Source organism: Streptopelia decaocto, assembly GCF_964273445.1.
Source record: "Streptopelia decaocto genome assembly, chromosome: 2".
Lineage (NCBI taxonomy): Eukaryota > Metazoa > Chordata > Aves > Columbiformes > Columbidae > Streptopelia > Streptopelia decaocto.
Window position 1 is genome coordinate 9678962 of NC_138655.1, and position 20802 is coordinate 9699763.

The following is a 20802-nucleotide window of genomic DNA, read 5'->3' on the forward strand; positions in this document are numbered from 1 at the left end:
CTTTAATAGCAACTTCTGTATAAATATAGTACTGTTCCATTTTATGTAGAAAGGCACAGACGGGGAGGAAGATGATACAGAGAACTGCACCGTGTGTCAGACGCTGGCATCTATTTGCTATTGAAACAGTCAAAAAGAAAATTGTCCATTTATGAAAAGGAGAGAGTAAAAAGTAGATCCTGAAACATTCTCAAGATTGTTTAAGTAAGTAACTGAGGAGTGTCAAGGGTTCTGCTTAAGATGACATCAAATGTGTTTATTAAGCAAGTCTTCTTAAAAAGCAAATTGAGAAAAAAAATCTGTTATTTCAACACAAAAAAATGAACACATAGAAAGGCACACTAAGAAGCAGGTTTTGTGTGAAACACATGACTCAGTGCACCCCAGCATCCTTAATCTGCAGAGGATACAAGTCTGTATCAGTTGACACAGTTAATTTTCAAGATATAAAGGGCTGATGCTCTATCTCTGGAAATATTAGTTCAGCTTTAAAAGGAGAAAGAAAACTCATTTTTAACATCTGTTTTTCAAGCAGGATGTATTCACTTAAGAAATAATGAAGGTGCTGCTCCTTATTAGACCTTATAAAGTCTTCTTATTACTTCTAAAATCATAGTTGTTCAAATATATATTTAGAAAAGATAGGTACAGAGCTATTAGCAAAGCATGGAAGTTTCTATGGAAGAAGCACAGTAAAGGTTAGTTGTTTAAAGAAACTGTATATTTGGAAAATAAAAGTAATGAAATTATTCATCCCACTGATAAAGAATTGCACCTAGATATGAAAATAAATTATTAGCTGGATCTTCTTGACATGTATCTTTCTAGAAGACTGCGAAACACAAGTTCATTTCCTTGTAAAGAATTGACAGAAATAAACCTCCTGGGTTTGAGAAGGTGGACTAAGATGAAGAGAGTCTTGTGTCCATGCTTTAATTTAATCTAATTTTAGGTACTGAAATTCGTAAGTATGATACACAATTGCCTTAGGATCCCCATCTAACGTCAACCAAGCAGAGATGGTCATTCAGATCTTAATGGACTTGTGGAGGTGCTTCCCCCCTCTCCTTTGACAACAGGAGGAATCCATGAGGACCAGGCTGCCAACATACACATCTGCTCTAGGTGAGTAACATTAGGTTTATGATATGCACCTGAAACAGTATCACATAGATAATTACTGAATGACTTCATTACACAGAGTTAATACACTTTTTTAGAAGAGTCTGTGATCTCTTCTGGACCTGAGAAGAGTCTCTTTTCCTCTCCTGCTCTCTTTTTCAGAGGACGGTATTAACAATTCAAATATTTAGTTTGACAATAAAAATGTTAATCTAGCAAAATCAGTAAATACACCTCACCTAAGATTTAAAGTAGTTTGGATATTAAATTGATTAATTAAAATTTAGTTCAGTTTTTACAAAGATACACTACTAATAATTGCCAAAGTTAGAGTATTCTTTACGTTTGTGTTATTCCAGTATTAACCAAAACAGGTATGGCAAGGAATAGAAACTGTACCAACTTAGTAAGGACATCTATCTTGCAATGTTACTTGAAACTTGCACAACTCTATTTTGCATAGTATAATATATGTAGTATTTTTGCCTCTGGACAAGTTAAACTGCAATTCTTCTGATTTTTATAATTAGACTATTAACTGAAGTCAACACTCTGAAGACACACATTTTTTATTTCACAGCTAAAAAAAAACCAGCATGGAATAGCTGTGAGAAAGGAATGTATTTTTTCAGGCAGATAACAGTGATAAATGTGCTAAAGCCTGCTTGAGCTGACCTCACTCATTTTTTTTTTTTTACAAACATATGTACACAGTTTAACTATACTCAGAAATAACAGAACACACTAATAACTAGGTGCATTTTTTCCACATAGAAAATAAGGTCTTTATTATAAAGAATTAATTTCACTCCACATAAGTGTTCCTGCTCTGGCAGGGTGATTGGACTGGACGATCTTTTGAGGTCCCTTCCAATCCCTGACATTCTGTGATTCTGTGTTAAGCATTATCTAAAAAAAATACCTCATTTTCTTTAGAACCAAACATACTCAGAAGCCAAAGAACACAATGTCCTGTAAAACCAACCTTTTAAGAAGGTTCATTTTTTCTTCAAAGTTAACTTTCCCTGGCATCTTCGCTTAACACATAAGACACAATTTCCTGTACCAAGACTTTTAAAATAAAAGATTACCTGAAATTATAACAACAGAAAAGCCACACAAATGCAAAACTACTACTGAGCATAAATGAAATGCTGCATAGGCATCTAACTACTGGTAGGTCTTTTCAGAATCATGGGGGCTTTCCCTGAAGATACAAATGAAAATTTTATCCCATGGAGCCACCTCTTGAATATCAAGAGCACTGAAGTCAATGTTACCTGAAATCAAGTCATTTGATGGTGATCTTTGCAACTTGTTGCAAAAACACAGTTGTAGAAGAGAAACAAAGCAACTGGTTCAGTTACTTTATTTTCTCTCTAAATAGAAAGTTAGCTTTTTCAATCTATTACCTTTTTCATGAAGCTTACGTCTTGCCTTGAAATTTTGTCTCGTTTTATCTTTAGATCGGAAACATCTGGTATTATTCTACAAATCAAACAAAAACGTCATTTCAGCAAAAAGAAGTTTAAAAGGAAGAGGATGTGAAATATATGAACTATTCAAGCAAATCCTGAAGCAATTTCCATTTTAATTATATCCATGTTTAACAATGATATTCAAATTTCAGTCGAAGAGGAAGAACCATAAGCAGAATTATGAGCGCTACATATTTTTTTCTCTATATAAAATACCATAATGTGTCTTCCACAGTTAAACTAGCAGATATTCGGCATGGTTAGTTAAGGTATCATGCACTGAGGTTTACCTGTAAAACTCTTGCCATCGAAAAATCACACTGAGCACTGTGCCTTTATTAGAAAAGCACATCAACATTCCGTATTAGGAAAATATTTAAAAATCAACAGTACTCATCATTCAGGTACTAAGCTAGAATTTAAAGTAGGCCAAAGCAAACAAAGAGAATTACCGTATCCCTCGGAGCTTTGCTCTGTTGTCGTGCCGATCAATCAGATTATGCAGGATTTCCAACACCAGCTGCCTGAGCTCCGAGTCTTCCATGAGGGAAGGAGACAACAGCGGGTCCAGAAACGGGGGAGGAAGCGCATTCGTGATCGTTGTTGCTTTGTATCCCGAAGTCACCTGTGCATCATTGGAAGTAAAATTAATGTGTCATTATTGCATTGTAAGAATGACTTGCAGATGTCGCTCGATTTTTAATGGGCACGCTTTGGCATCCGAAAAGTGGATTCAAATTCAAGTTTTCTGGAAAAATGGCCATGAAAAGTTGCAGGGCATAAAATGAAGATGGCAATGATTCCAAAAGAGACTTTTTATTTTCAGAAATTGTTCTTTTGTACTATTATTTTTTGTGAAGAACACATGATGTGCAGTGCTCAGTTCAGTACACAGAACAGGCAGGGTTCAGCAGTTTCTAGTTCATTATTATGTGTGCAGACCACACTCTATACACCACAGCAAAAGCTCTGCTCTGAACACAAATTCCTTCCCACATTTCTTCCACAATATTTATCAATGTCTGAGGAATTCATTAAGCATCAAAACATTCACTTTCACATCTTTGTGCCATGATGGGATTTTACTTCTATTCTAAAAGAGGATCCAAAACAAAAATAAGTGTCAAGAATGTTAAATTCCTTCCACATGCACAATTTAAATCCCTTAAAGCATACTTATAGGTTATGCAGTGCCCCAAATAATTACACTTCTTACCGACTTCAATGAAAAAGTTTTGAGATGGAAAAATGAATACTGTCAGGAACAGTTCAGGCATAGCTGAGTCTATATTTAACAAAGACAATGTGCAAAATGACCTCCTGAGGTCCTTTCTAACATGTTTGCTGTCCTTAAATCGCAACTGTGAATGCTCAGCTCTTCTGCAAGCCAGAAACTAGGATTTCACATTCTGACTAGCAAGGAACGGTTTAACTGATTTGCCTGACACCACATACAAATTTCATATCAAAGCAGGATAGAAACTCATTTTCCAGGAAGGCATTCTACTGCTTTAGTCATGAAATCATTCTTTATGCTATTTCCCATGCTTCAGTCACTGAACAGTTTTCAGCTTCTGCAACAAAACAGGCCAGGATTCTACAGGCAACAGCCTCCTTTACTATCTACCTCTGATTCTTACCATGAGGATGTACTTCCAGAAAAAAACCTTGGAATGTTTACAGTTGACAAATGTATTTGTGATAAAATATTTATTTATACCTTACCAGAAACTTGGGAATAACGAGAAAGGCAAGAACGATGGTGCCTGAGGCTCTAAGGGCTGGGCAGTAGGCCTCCATTCCTATGGTTTCAAAAACATTAGCTGTTCTACTAATTACAGTTTTTCTGGTCTAAGAGACAAAAGTGATTTCACTTTGATGATGCCAGCATTGCCGGCAGAACTAGTCAACTCAACATACTCTTTGATGTCCTTTTGGAGCTGCAGATCCAGTGACAACTGATATTCACTGAAGTGCTCTACGAGATGGAGGAAGATTTCTTGAGCTGCTTGTAGTGTACATTGGGAAAACACTGTCACAATTTTACCCAGTTGAACTGGTATTACATAGGTGAACTATGTAATATGATGGTAGGTTTCATTTCATAATACGCAGTAGTAATACTACACTTATACATAGAAAATTATAAATAAAGTGATACATTGTATGGTTATATACTGAACACAGAAGGCTTACCATAAGTAAAGATCGCAGTAACATGATTTGAATCCTCCTAGTTCCCAAATCTCTACAATTGGAAAAAAGTTGAAAGTCAGTTTCTCTGCATGTCTTCAAAATATTATTCTACTCCAAACATCATTGTAACAACAGGTGTTTTTGACAAGCAAATACAGCAGTCTTGGAAGGGTTGCTGGAGAACCACAAAGAAGAGGCAAATATCTCCAACAGAGGTATAATAAGAAAATGGTTTTGAAAGTGACATTTATAGAAATGCTTAAAAAGCAAAGCACATAAAACTGAAATAACAGTGAATTATATATACATGAAGCAGATATAAATCTTCACGTTTCTTTCAAAATTCTTTTTGTATCTGAGATGCTCAACCACTAGATGCTTGACTTAATTTTCACAAGCATCACTCAGAATTTCTTCTGAATTAAAATGTGATTGAGTTGTTTAAGAAACCAGGACACTTCCCCTAATATTTGAGACTGAAAAAAAAGTTATCTGCAACATCAGCAAGAAAACTGACAGAACCCTCAGTTCTCAGATCACAGGAAGGCACACGGAACACCACTTAGCCTGTTCTTCATCTCTCTCATTTCGCACTTGCTGGTACTAAAAGAACTGAAATACCCATTGGTACATAGTCACATATGCGCTGTTCTAGCAAGATAAAAGTGCACTTGGAATAAATTGCTCCATTCAAAGAGACTCTTTCAAGAAAATAATAAAGGTACAAACCCTTTTGTTCACCATATAGTGTAAGGAAAGAGAAAACCTCTTCACACAAGATGGCCCCTACATAACCATGGAAACTTCCAGCTTCACAGGCTGTAATTCTGGCTACATCCAGGTGGCAGTGTCATCCAAATGTCTTGTGTAGCACAGAGTAAATTAAGTAACACAAGACTGTATCAGCAGGCAGAAGGTCTGCTTTATTCAGAATGACATATGCACATCATACTAACATACTACTCAGTCCCATGTTTACGAAGAATCCCATAAAGGAAAATTGTATAGATAAAAACCAAATGCCAACCCACAACTGGTATTTCAAGTACAGAACTCCAAATGGATCCATGTTTCCTTCTTAATGGGCAATAACTGCCTGCACAGATGGATTTCTATTGTCCATGGAACACTGCTGCCCATATTGAAGGGACACAATACTACATGAACAATTATTAAGTCAAGAGAATGACAGTGACTTCCTACTTAAACTAGCAGGGGAGATCAGACATACACACCTGGAAATAGCTGCAACCTTTTCAGTGACCTTCCCCATATTGAGGAAAATCAGCCTTTAAACATAATTATTCACGTTACAGGGAAAAGTTATTACTTCAGAGGATGGCAGCTTTTAATTATGGGTTTATTACAGGAGTGTGCCCACCTATAGCTGTTTCCTATTTCTAAACAAATAAGCAAAATCTAAACCAAAAGAAATTCACTGGAGTTTCTGCAGTTTATTTCTTAACCTGAAGTTAGCTTGTACAGAATGAAGAAAAAACAAAAAAACATATATAAATTATGCAGTTATTTGAAAAAATGTAGTCATAATTCAACTTCCCTCATTCACAAAAGCACATACAAGAAGTTACAGAATCAACTACTATTAAGTAGATAATTTCAGAAACATTTGTACAGATGTGGAGAAAATAAAATCAGATTTTCTAATCAGTAATGTCTTAGGAGATTTATTTCATATTGCTGACACTGTAACTGCCTTGATTCTGCATGGTATTTAATATAGCTCCTAATGACAGAGAATTTGCATTTCACCTTTCTTATTTATTTTCAAAACTTTTTAATGTATCAGGATTCTAAAACCTAAATTTTTAATTGGAAATTTAAAAAGTAGTATATACAAACCCAAGGTGACTGGTATCCAGTGACTGTGAAGTCCCGAAAACAGGTACTTTTCCCATAATGAACATCATAATCTCTGACCTCTGGTAATCTGGCAGATTGCTTCCAAAAAATCCTAAATAAAATGGAATGAAACCACAGAAGGAAAGAGATAAAGGTTCCTTCTCATTATAAGAAGAGCCTTATAAATACAAGGAACACATTTACAAGGTCAAAACAGATGAAGAATCAGAATCATTTCAGTTGGAAGGGACCCTCAGGATCATTGATTCCAACCATAACTGAACTCTAGCACTAAGCCACGTCCCTAAGAACCTTGTCTAAATGCCTTTTAAACACCTCCAAGAATAGAACTATGATTTGCTTTAGGGCATAATACTCTCATGTTCATCTCTGCTGAATGGCTTTACAGAGTCTTTTCATGACACCCACTTTCTTCTTCGTATCCTAAAACTTCCTAATTTTATCCTCCTTTAAATGTTAAATATGTGGCATCTGTTAATTTGTAACTAGTGAGGAATGGGAAGTGTTTTTCACCGAACACAGTGTTGTTACTTTTGTCTGTTCTTAAGTCACCACTAAATATTACTGGTCTGCAAACAGAAATCTCAGAGCTACAGAAGCATGATGCGACTATTACTTAGAAGCTGCTGGGACGAGCAGCTCCGGTGCTGGCACGAGGGGTGGGAAGAGCCCTGTGACTGGGGTTGGATTGTACGGTGCTTGGAGCTGGCAACGGCACAGTTCAGAAAAAGCAAAACAAAAGTGGATGCTGTTGTGGGAGTCTACTACTTATCATGCAGCCAGGATGACAACACCGACGAATTGTTCTTCAAGGAATCTATGGCCCTTGTCTTCACAGCTGATTCTAACTTTCCAGACATCACAGAATCACAGAATGTTAGGGATTGGAAGGGACCTCAAAAGATCATCCAGTCCAATCCCCCTGCCAGAGCAGGAACACCTAGATGAGGTTACACAGGAAGGTGTCCAGGTGGGTTTTGAATGTCTGCAGAGAAGGAGACTCCACAACACCCCTGGGCAGCCTGTTCCAGCGTCTGTCACCCTCACCGTGAAGAAGTTTCTTCTCAAATTTAAGTGGAACCTCTTGTGTTCCTGTTTGCACCCATTACCCCTTGTCTTATCATTGGTTGCCACCGAGAAGAGCCTGGCTCCATCCTCGTGACATTCACCCTTTATACATTTGTAAACATTAATAAGGTCACCCCTTAGTCTCCTCCAAGCTGAAGAGCCCCAGCTCCCTCAGCCTTTCCTTATAAAGGAGATGTTCCACTCCCTTCATCACCTTCATTGCCCTTCGCTGGACTCTCTCCAGCAGTTCCCTGTACTTCTTGAACTGAGGGGCCCAGAACTGGGAATATCATACAGCAGACACAAACAGGTCCAGGAAGTTTCTGAAGCACGTTGAAGATAACTTCTTGGTGTAGGTACTAAAGGGGCCAGCTAGGAAAGGTGCCCTCCTACATTTGTTGTCTGTAAACAGAGAACTCATGGGTCAAGTGGTGATTGGTGGCTACCTTAGTCACAGTGACCACAAAGGAGTTGAGTTTCAAATCGCTGGAAATAGAAGAAAAACTGCCAGCTAAATTTCAGCCCTGGAAATGGGGAAAGCACATTGCAGCTGCTGAAGGAGTGAGTTAGTAAGGTCACCTGGGAATCTGCTTTTGAAGGTACTGGGATCCATGAATGCAGGCCACGTTTTCAGAGTCATTTATTACGAGTGCTAGAGCAGGCTATTTCTAAAGCGTCAGAAGTCAAACTAGCAAGGCAGAAGGCTGGCTTGGCTGAGCAGGGACCTGCTTCTAGAACTTAGGCAGAAAATAAAAGTGTATGGACACTGGAAGGAAAGGCAGGCAACTAAGGACTACAGAGATGCTGTTTGCCACTGTAGGGAGAAAATTTGTGTGGCCAAACCTCAATTAGAATTCAAAATGGCCAGCACTGTGAAGGACGAGAAAAAGGGTTTTTTAATATACGTTAACAGCAAAAGGAGGATCAGTGATAACACTGGTCCTTTGCTTGATTAGAACATTTACCTCACAAGTAGGGATAGACAAAGTAAACACATATGATGCTTTGTTCACCTCTGTCTTCAACACCAATGATCGGCCCTGAGATCCCCAGAGTCCTGTGCTGGAAGATGTGACTGGGGGGGTGATCAAGTCCCAGCTGACTCTGAACTTGATCAAGACTTGCTGCTCCAGCTGGATGCACATAAGTCTCTATGGGATCTGATGGGATTCATCCCAGGCTACTGCAATAGCTGGCCAATGTCATCACAGGATCTCTTTAATTATTTTTCAATGGTCTTGGGAGTCTGAAGAGGTCCCAGCTGACTGGAAGGTGATTGTTCCACTCTACACCACACTGGTGCAGCCCCACCTCAAGTATCCTGTGCAGTTTTGGGCGCCTCAACATAAGAAGCCATGAAACAGAGGAAGGTGACAGAGATGGTGAAAGACCCCAAAGGCAAGACTTAGGATGAATATGTGAGGTCACTCAGCTTGTTCAGCTTGAAGAAGAGATGGCTGAGGGGTGACAGTCTACAGCTTCCTCATGGGGGGAAGCAGATGGGGAGGTGCTGATCTCCTCTCTCTGGTGACCAGAGACAGGACACAAAGAAATGGAATGAAGCTGCATCAGGGGAAGTTCAGATTGGACATAGGAAAAGGTTCTTCACTGAGAGGGTGGTCGGTCACCAGAAGAGACTCCCCAGGGAAGTGTTCACAGCACGAAGCCTATCGGAGTTCAAGGAGGTCTAGATGACAGTCTTAAGTCCTATGGCTTAGTTTTAGGCAGTCCTGCCAGGAGCCAGATGTGATGATCCTGTGGGTCTAGTCTAGTCTAATGTAGTCTATTCTATGGGTCTATTCTATTCCATGGGTCTACTCCACTCTACTCTATTCCTGTGCACTATTATAAATGTAACTTCGATAAAATGAAGCTTTACTTTAAAAGGTTGAGTTGTGGGCTCTTTAGAGTATTTTTTGGGGGTGGGAATTAACATCTTAATTTGGAGTTTTACTGCAACAGGGAAAAATAATCTATTTCATATTTGCTATTGCTCCAGAAATCTTCAAGGCACAAGTAAAGGTACAGATTAGTGAATGATATTTAAGTTACATTCCCCCTTATTCTTAAGTAAAGGAATACACATTGTAAATGCACAGGAATATATATAGCTACCATAAAGAGAAAATCTGAAAAAAGGGGAGAGGCTATTGTAATTAAATCATTTACAGACATTTCAGAATTGTGTTTTAAAAGTACTTCAGTTAAGTCATGGTAGCACAACTGGCCATTAGGTGTCATTGTTGCTGCTATGTTTTTAATATTGGCTTCTCCACATTTCCAAGTAGTACTGACTAAAACATATTACTGTATACGATTGCTTGCAATATGATTTTCATAAAAGGACTAATATTAGTTCTGTACCAAAGGTACAGAATGAAGTCTGTATTTCAAAGGCCCTATAATAATACAACCAACAAATCTATTATAACTCCACCAGCATTTTTAATTTTCATTTAGGTTCTTGGCTATCTGCTCAGTTAACAATTAACAGTTTTTCAGAAGTCAAATCTGTAAAATAAGCCTGACATGTAACAAGTACAATCAGATATACTACACTTGCCATTATTCCTTTTTGATTCAAGCTGTTTTAATACCATCTCATTGAGGAAGGGGGAGAAGGGGAGGAATTTTAAGTGAGCCTCTGTTACTATCATTACTCACCAATTGTTTGAATAATAGCATTCTGGACAATCCTCTCATCACTCTCCTTGGAGCTTGTGCTGAAAGTGGCACTTCCTGCTGAACTGCGTCTGTCACCCAGCTCAAAGTCAACACTGATGCGCAAGTGCTTCAACAAGGTATTAAAAACCTCCAGAACTGTTGGGCCTGGAAACAACACATAACAATTATCGCACCTGCCAAGGGAAAGATGCCTTAAGAAAGCCGTTTCAGTCCCTTTTCAGAAGAAATCAGATTAAGCTGACAAGAACAAGTGAAATACACTGAAGGATGCAGCCTCAGGACAAACTTTTGAAATGTGCCTGCTCTCTGATATTTTAGAAATTATTTTGGAATCAGGAAATGCAGTCAGATAAAAATGTGTAATCCATTACTATCAATTTGCACGGGGTATGGCTGGGATGGAGCTAACTTGCTTCTTAGCAGCCCGGGTGGTGCTGTCTTTCAGATTTCTGATTAAAATAGTGTTGACAACACGTCAGTGTTTCAGCTGTCACTGAAGCGCTAGCAAGCGTCAAGGCTTTTCCTTTTTCCTCCTCTGTCCTTACAGAGAGCAGGCTGGAGTGTGCAAGAAACTGGGGGGAAACACCGACTGGGACAGCTGACCCAGTGACCAAAGAGATATTCCATGCCATATCATGTCATGCTCAGCAATAAAAGGAAAGGAGGAGGAAGGGCGGCATTTGTTCATATGGCATTTGTCTTCCCAAGTAACCATTACGCATGTTGAGGTCCTGCTTTCCAAGAAGTGGCTAAACACCTGCTTGTCAAAGGAGGTACTGAATAAATTCCTTTGCTTTCCTTGTGCAAACAGCTTTCGTTTCACTCATTAAACTTGTCTTTATCCTGAACCGTGAGACTTCTCACCTTCTACCTTCTCCCTATCCTGTGGGAAAGGGAAGTGAACAAATGGCTGTCAGTTGGAGTCAACCCACCACGCAGGTTTTGCATAGAAAATATAAGTGGTTGCTGAAATTAAGCATCAATAATGGGTTAGACTGCAAGTCTTGCACCTGAATTTCAGTTATTTCAAAATCTGCTACTAAAATCCAGTTCTATATACTAAATCAAATAGTGAACTCTTGTTGTAACACAGTAAGACTTCACCAATCTGTGCGAGTAAGTGGGTCTTGTATAAAAGACAGGCTCAGACTGAAGTTAATGAAGCAAAGCAATAATGTTTCATCAGGAGACCAAATTAAAACAACAGCAGAGCACATGTGTGTATGCACCTTTGTAACTACTCTTATTTCAAGGAACTACGCTACCTTAAGTGACATAATCCAACTTATTTCAGCTGCTTTACAGTTACTAAGGGAAAAATTTTCAAAGGCCATTCTATTCTTGAGTCCCATGTTACCATTCATCTCACAGCAGCTGTATCACAAACTGACAGTGCTCTTGATGCTTTTTAGTCACACACAGTTTTCTTGGACTTTGTGACTTCTCAGCAAACAGAAATTTCTGCCTTTTCACAAGGCTCTAAAAATACATCTACTCATTTTTTCAATGCAAAGAATTATAAAACAGTCAAACTACCAAGTAACTACATTTGAGTAACAGTAAACCAAGGAATATTTCAAGCATTTTATCAGCACAAAGGATACAATATTAATAAATACAAAACTTTCTCAAAACATATTCTTTCATTGAGCCTGAAAACAGAGCAAAAATGAGCACCACCCTTCAATTCTATCCTTTGATCTGATGCCTTTAATTTAAGAAGACTTACCTATTGATCCTTTAGCTGCTATTGCAACTGCTTCCAAAAGAACCTGAATAATCCCAGCACGAACTCGTGGTGAGTCCCTTTTGCGAACATCAAGGTGTCCAAGAATTTCTTGTATTACATGATGGGAATACTGTGCCTATTAAAAACCAAACAGAACGAAAGGCTTCATCTGTGACTTTCATAAGAATAAACTCATGCACCATTCATATGCAGTCATGACCATGTTCCTACTCTAAAATAATCTGATTCATAAATTCACCTAAAGTTCAATCAATTAATGATTAAATACAGATTTAAAAAAACTACCATGACAGATGAAGCCACATAGGTCCATCCAGCTCAGTATACAAAAGCTGACAGTATTAAAATATCCAGGAACACCAACAAGAACAGAGGAAGTGAGAAGTGGTACCTCATTCAGCAAACCTTACAAAAAAGTGCCACTGATATAAATGCTGAGGAAACTCAACTTTCTTTCACAAACCTGGAATTTTATGACTTTATCACATAGGTGTCTGTGCTTGACGCAAACCAAGAATCAGACTTAGATTGTGTTTACAACAGACAACAGAGGTTGTCCACTAGTAAAAAAATCAATTAACACAATACGGCTCTATGTTAAGTTGTTTTCTTGGGTTGTAGAAACAGAACAGATGTATTGGCACAGAGAAATGATGAAATTAAGAGAGATTTATTTATCAAGCACAACGTTAGATCAGTATGCCTATCCTTGTCTTGTTCTGGAGCTTCCTGAAGGGCTTTCCATTGAGATTTCCTTAATATATTTTTTCTTCTAGAAATGTACAGTAATTGAAAGTAAATCAGATAACTTCTGATCACAAACCACAATTAGGTTATTATTTGAAAAGTTTAAAGAATAAGGCTAACAAGTTATAGAAAGGGATCTTTTGGATTCTTTGACTTCATCTACTGTCTATTGCTGTTGTGATGAGGTGAGAATTTAAACCTGTCTCATATGCTCGAAACATGCACATGAGAAAAAAAAAAAAACCTGGAGAAAATCCTACCTGTATAGAATACATGATGATTTTGAAGCAGGAAACAGCAAATTCATTGGGATCCCATAGTCTATGATGGTCTAAATGCCTGTAACCAAAAATTAAGAGATCTGAAATAATTACATTCCACAGATACAATAAATGGCACTTGACAGTTTTTTTCATGATTCACCTCAAAGGGGTTATTTCCTTACACAAAGCTTCTAAACAATCACTTATTAACTAGGTGAGAAAACTAGAACTTCAGAAAAGCATCTGTTTTCAAAGTTTAGGATGTGATCACAATTCTTTTGGCTGTAACAAACTCCTGATCCTCTAGCTTCAGGAATTTAAGGAACAGCTATAACAAAGATATACAGTTAAGAATATACTGTTTCCATACAAAGTGCATGGATAAAAACCACTGTGACATTATATCCTCGTTTACATGAATGAGACACACTAAATAGGATGGTTATAGTGTAATACCTTGTCAAAGTTCTACTCTAAATAAGATAAAGAATTTGTTTTGAATCAGGAGCTACTAAATAATTATGACTGAATGTTACATCCGGAATAGAGACTCTAAGAACCATTTTCATTTTCACAGTGGTTTCATGAATAATGTATATGGAAAATGAAAGTGAGCTACTCTTTGTGTATATACTACGTTATCACTCTGAAGCAGACCAACATTTTCTGTAAGAAATACTAAAACAGAAAAATAAATCAATCAGTTTCTATTTAAAAGGGATAGGAACCACTGATGAAACACTTTTGCAAGTTTAAAGCAAAAACTAGAAACTGTGCTAAAGCACTATGCTGAAAGCTATGAACACAGCACATATCAGATTTTCCAAAAAGAAGACCTGGGTACCTGGAAAAACATGACAAAAATAAATGACTTTTTAAATCTAAAATATTGATACAACTAATTGGGATGCCTTTTTATTGGAGTGATTTATGTAAGAGAAAAACATCGCACCACACACACAAACCGAAAAAACCCCAAAACAAAACAAAACCAAATCCCAAAAAACTAAACCCAACCAACCAACAACCAACCAACACAACAACTTCCTTACATAAACTGAATTTAGGCAGTGTTTCTACATAGGGGACTCAGCTACAGAATCACTACTTGTCTGCCCTTTCCCAAACAAGGTAGCAAACATATAAATATGCTTCAAATAACACATTTGCAAGCATACTGGTGAAGCAGTCAGTACCCTGAACACAAGAGGACGACTGGATGCTTCATCTTTGCCTGGAGTCTGGAGGTCTCCATTAACTCACGGGCAGCTGCTCCCAGCCCACTGAGTGCAAAGGTCTCCTTCAAGGTTGATTAAACCAGTTGGCATAAAGCTGCCCTCTCCTGCGCCCTAAATTATCTTGCAGGCCATTTTGCTGAGCTAAACCAACATACTGCCATTTTGACACATTACTCACCTTTCATAGAAATCCCTACAGGAAAGAATTTCAGGAATTTTGAAAGTGTTTGGCAAGATAACAGCATATTTGCATGACTAAATATTAAACTGTTGGGGACAGCTGCCTTTCTTGTGCACATTCCAAACACCCAGGTATATTTAATCCTGCCTTGGGGCAGAAAGACAGAAAATTACTTCTTTAAATCCTTCAAGGCTTAGCAGCTCATAATACATTTATTCATGTCTCCTTTCTCCCTAATATCATTCCAGTACAGTACATCATTTCTTGTACATGATAGCTCATTTTAGCTAACCTATTTTCTTTTTGTCTCATCGAATACAAAATCATACTCTCTACTATCTTCTCCTGATTGGAACTGATCCTTTAATCTTCCAGGGTAGCATGTGCTCTCTGTTATCCTTGACAGCTCCTCTTTACCTGCCCCAAAGATTCATTCTGGCAGATTATGGTCAACTACATCTTAGATCAAGTTGTTTTGTTTTTGTTTTTACACTTTCCTTTCAAAACAAGACATACAAATCTTCAGGTAGCTGAACTGATGGGAAGACAGCAGGGGGAAGAGGACAGCTTAGGTTAATGTCTTCTGTAATAGCTCAAGGAGTGGCATATTTTATATATGGGAATCTTCCTCCTAAGGAAAACAATATAGATTGCTGTAGGTGACATATTTTATTTGTCATAATGCAGGTAGTCGATTTAATGTAGTTATGTTTTTGTAAAAGGTGGTAAATGGAATTTTCAGCTTGGCGCACTTAGTTCAGTTAAAATCAAGTCACATCTTGCCTATTTTATTTTCCATTTGTATATCTTTTAATAAAGAAAACCTAAATAAGATTGCAAAACATTTTATTGCTGGATTAACAAATGCCAAACTCTGCCTTCCATTAAGAATTGCTGCATATATGGAATAAACGTGCACAGTTAGTTTTCTCAAATTAAAAGCAGCAGCACTGGTGAAAATCACTACTTTATGGAGTAAGAGCCCCCAAGAGTCTCTGAATTCACTCACATTGTCACACAGGTCAGCAATTCTTACAGTACAAAATGATAAATTGATACTAATGATTAGAAAGCAGAACTGAGGCATGTATGGGATGATATAAAACAATCTCATCATGCATTGTGTTTGCTGAAAGAATCTTAAACACCAGTCTTTTGATATTGAAAACCATTGCACAGATGACGTGATAACTCACAAGAATGGAGATGCGGTGAGATTAATAGGGTGTAACTTGCTATACTTGGGAAGTTGTTTATATTCACTAGATTTCTGTATCTTTCTGGATCTGCCTAATGTATTCACCATTGCAAATTCATGCTAAGTCTGAATAGCTTGTGACTGTTGACGCAAAATACGCATTTTTATTTCATACCATATTAATATAAAATTTTCGACTTTCATTAAGCAGTTTGCCAGATTGATCTGTCAGATGTAATTAAAAATGAGAATCTGAGAGTTTCTCACTACTAAATGTAGAGACACTTATAAGCATGGAGATTTTCTGCCAAAGGCAAGGACAATTAAGGTCAATTCAAACCCATACCAGGAGACGAGCCAGATTTCAACTATCAGATTTTAATCTGTCCATCTTTCAATGTACTCTGATACAGGATGCAAGCAGCACTATTTTCTCCATTTTGCAAGGAAGCGATAGTGTGTTAACTGATATTCCAACGGCACAAGCCTTCAAGTGGCGCACTGAACCTGCATCTTCAGTGTCAGCGCTGTAGTAAAGTGGCCTCATCTTTTATTTCCAGAGCTCTCTTTAAGGCTGTGGAATTGTTGAAAACTGTTAGGAAAAACTGTGTTCTAATCAAGTCAGGTTTTTCAATCAAATCAAGTGCAATGGACCCACTATCTCAAGCCTTCATTGTACCAGTTCTGCTCATTCACGGTGAAGGTGATTAGATAGAGCACTCCCTTTTTGTTTAGGAAAAGCAGATGAGAAATTGCTTTTTCCACATTTCTTGTTCTTCAAAAATACTAAGCAGCAGTTATTTATAAAAAAATACAGCAGTTATTTATAAAAAAGTAAATTTATTTGGCCATTTTTCCTCAAAATGGAACACAGAAATGATGACCACAAAGACTCTCTATTCATAGGAGAGAGAATATATTCTGAATAACTGGTCGTTATCTACTGATTTCAGCATACAAATGCAGCATGTAGCACACAGAGGTGCACAAAGACTCCAGCAGTTTTTCAGTATCATACTGAATAAGAAAATAAATTAAGCTGGAAATTATATTTTGAATACATAAAGCTTTGAATCTGTCACGGGAAATGCAAGTATGACACCTTTTCAACTCCCAAACCAAGCACTAGATCTATTCTAGGGAACTAGGAATTATTTGTAGCAAACTTTCCTGATACCAAAAATTATTTAGAAGACTGAAGTAATGGCACACACTGATAAAAGTTTTCGAATAAGCCTCTAAAAGGAACTTAGAAATGGTAAGAAAGCAGCTACAATACAGTTCCAAACAGTCCATCTAGACTGTGCAACACCAAAACATTCCTTTTATTTCGGTATTTTGGAGAAATACAAATTTTAAAAGTAGTCAAGGATCAAAGTTTTTTAACAAAACACAGAACTTTGCAACCGTTAAACTCTTATCAGATTGATACGACAGGTGCACACGGAAGTAAAATAACAGCACAGTTCTTTGCATGTAATGCTTTGGGGTGAAAAACAAGGGGCTATGAAAGTTTTCTGTTTTGAATATCTACCTTAACTTCTTTTTGCATTTCTGTTCTTACTTAGCAGTAGTAACTTAAAAATGGCTTTCAGTAGCTTGAAAGCCTTCCAGTGTATGAATGGAATGTTTAGCTTTTGTGGGAAGAACCAGGTCGTCCAAGAGAAGATACTCCCCTAACAGGCATCTTGAAAATCTACAAGGAACAAGCAGCTCCTCCTCGTCACCAGGAAAAGCCACAGTTTCAAAGCAGTATCAGAGTCCAGAGCTTCCTGCAAAGATTCCTCCTGATAACACACCTACTTTGTAGACACCAGCAGAGGTGAGAGAAGCAGATGTAAGTTATTGTCTCAGTGCCTGTAGCTTTTTTCACATCTTCTTTTTTAAGGAAGCAACTGGGACACAATGCAGAGAACTGCAAATGCTGGACTTCACAGTTAATACATCAGCTGTAATTTGTACTGTGTGCAATTTGTGCATAACGTGCATGCTGTGTGCACATCTGCTATTCACTACTAAATGAGCTGTTAAAGATATTCCTCACAGAATATCAAAACAGGTCTTGGAAGAAAACTGCAAGAAAATAGAAATCTTAATTTTATGCATTCATCATTGCACAATATTCCTTTGTGCTACTTGTATTTTTCTTGGCTTGTCTCTTCACTGACTGCATCTAGGAGTCATCTATGGGATGTGAATATCTTGAGTAAACAGTCTCACATTCAGAAGGCCAGCTGGGGCGATAACCCAACCAAATCATTATATTGTACTTCTAAAATCAGTAAAATGTGAGACACATTTCTCCATAACTATCTTCAACTCAACAGACTGGCAGCAAAGAGGTGAGAATAAAAGACGGGCAATTTTTTGAAGAAAGATGAATAACTGTTAATAGAATCCTTTGGGCTGAAAAGGAGGAATTTAATGTAACATAAACATAAGATGAAATTTAAAAACAATGTCTTAAGACCTTCAATGAATTTTCAACTTACGCAAAAACTGGTCTGACTGCATTGTTCATATTTCCGTAGGTTGCTCGTCCTAGTAGTTCTCTGAAACAAGTCTCAGCCAGCAGAGCAGGATTCTCCTCTTTCTCTCCTCCTGTAGGAGAGGACGGAGGGCCTATTCTGCTGAAATAAGACAAAAATATATGGATTTTACTACTGATTAATATTCAGATTCCTTAATTTACAACGTTCATGAGTCACACTCTTATCTAGGCAAGAATCATATCTCAAAAATGCATCAAACTAGAATTCAGAGTAAAACGTTTTATTCTCGTACAGAAGCACTATATAGCTTCATCTGTTCACTCAGTACTGACCACTGTATTAGTAAATACGGATGTGGCAAACAGTATGCCTCATAATACTGATTTGACTTGTTGACCCCTACATTTTGACAAACCCTACATTTTGACACACATACTGTGAAGCCATGCAAAAAGTTAGGCAGAATCTTAGTCACTTTGTTCAGACTAATGATCTCATTCACCTGCCCACTACTGTGTGGGCGAGCGTTAAATAAAACTCTAATACTTCTGCAAGAAACAGATGGCTTGTGAGTTGAAAAAGATTCTGATTGAACTAATTAGAACGTTATCATCCACATAGGTACCTCTGACTTGAGGTGTACAAGTTAGTCACCTAACTGACTGTCTCCCAACATCACTATGGAGAGGATTGTACAGGGTGTTGGCAACAGGGGCTGCAGGAGCCTCTGTGAGGAGAGACAATTGTCAAGAAATTAAATGAATTTTCCTTAAGTTGAGTCTGTTTTCCTGTGACAGTAACCGGTGGGTGATCTCCCTGGCTTCATCTCCACTGATGAGCTGCTTCATCTGATTTTCTCCCCCCTTCTGTTGAAGGAGAGAAGAGTGAAAGAGCAGCTGGGTGGACATTTGGCTTTTACCAAGGCTAATCCACCACAAGGGCTGAAAAGATCATAATGTCTGCATTGGTACATACAAACCTCTAATTTATAACCTTATTAAAATGTAACACTTTGTAGTATTCTTCACCTCTGTATCACTGGGCAACCGGACTCCCATAATTATCATATAGTATACTACTAATAACTAGGAGAGCAAAAACAAAACAAAACACCCCCCAAAACAAAACAAACCCACAAAAATCAAACAAACAAACCCCCCCAAAACCAACAAAGTCAAAACCAAATTACAATGACAATAAAAACAACACCACCTTTCAGATTTGGAAATATATTTTTATATGTAGGTATTGATGTTAATCTCCCCATACTGTATTTATAAAGGTGGCCCTTGCTGAAGGAGGAATCTTCTTTCCCTAAAAGCATTACTCCAAAAAAGAAAGAGGGCAACTGATTTCTTCAGTCTCAGAAAACAGTAACAATGAAAAAGTACAGACTGTCAAACTTTGAATCAGATAAGTACACCATGAAAAGCGTTAAACCGTGGAAATGTTGCAGAGAAATTTATCCTTTAACAAGAAGATTACAGTTATTTCAATCACAGAAATGTACTACTGATAGTAAAGAACAACAACAAAAAAATTGATAACACAATGGGAGGGACAGAAAAAAATACCTTGGAATAACTAAATATCTAAATCAGCACCTGCACAGTAAAAAGTGAAAGGTGGAACCTTGCCAGAAATCACTGTTTTCCCAATCCTCATGTTTGATGCAGACCTTGGTAATGTTTTTTTGGTTCATTTTTGGGCTGTTTTTGTGGGTTTGGTTTGCTTTGGGGTTTTTTTGCCTTTGGCCAAAGTCACCTCCTTTTCAGCACACAGTAACCCGAATTAATAGAGCAAATTAAAGGCATTTGAAATGTATTTCTGAATTGAAGTGCTTTCTACATCACACCATTAGGCTGTTACTAACATTTCATTTAAATTGAGCAGCAGAGAGGGGGGAGACTGAGGAAGGAAGAAAGAAGGAAAATAGTTCCCCAAAGGTGCAATATTACCCATCAAGAAATACTGCACCTATAGGTGGCAAGTATTTTGTTGCACAAAACATGTTATAGAAAGTGTGGATTCATGCATCTGCATTAACATGATGCAAAAATGCATTAGGAGATTTATTTTAGTTTGCAGAAATCACTACACTAAAACATTAATCATACTTTCAGTTCTGCAATGGAAGCTTGTGTATGAAATCTGCTTAAAAGCATCCACTAAGAGCATCACCTTTAGTTAATGTTTGCTCTTCAGCATCATTAAACCATAGCTTTAGAGCATTATAAAAAGTCAAATGCTGAAATGTCACTAGTCAAATGAACACATAACATCATAGTTGTAATATCTGATAGCAGAAGATCTTCTAGTGTTTCAAGACTACTGTAATCTAAAAGTTGCAATATCAAAATCCCGTTGCCTCTGGTAACAACAGTTTTTCAGGAGTTACCATAACACTGCTAGACTGTCAGATTTTAATAATAAAAAAGCCCCAGGCACCCTGTTATATAAGTAAGGAAAACCAGTTTTACAAATGCCCAATGATTAGAAATTT

At 37.6% G+C, this 20802-nt stretch overlaps 1 protein-coding gene across 4 annotated transcripts in view; it reads right to left on the reverse strand.

Moving 5' to 3' along the window:
* The window catches only part of EFR3A (EFR3 homolog A), an 85343-nt gene that overhangs the window by 18533 nt on the left and 46008 nt on the right, over positions 1–20802 (reverse strand). For 3 of the 4 annotated variants that reach the window (XM_082044112.1, XM_082044114.1, XM_082044111.1), the window contains 8 exons: positions 18300–18437; positions 13188–13266; positions 12160–12295; positions 10410–10574; positions 6657–6768; positions 4797–4848; positions 3053–3225; positions 2535–2610 (listed from right to left, as the gene is read on the reverse strand). In XM_082044112.1, the coding sequence (XP_081900238.1) occupies positions 2535–2610; positions 3053–3225; positions 4797–4848; positions 6657–6768; positions 10410–10574; positions 12160–12295; positions 13188–13266; positions 18300–18437 (931 nt within the window). The remainder of the gene's footprint in view (positions 1–2534; positions 2611–3052; positions 3226–4796; positions 4849–6656; positions 6769–10409; positions 10575–12159; positions 12296–13187; positions 13267–18299; positions 18438–20802) is intronic. The other variant, XM_082044113.1, reaches the window with a different exon arrangement.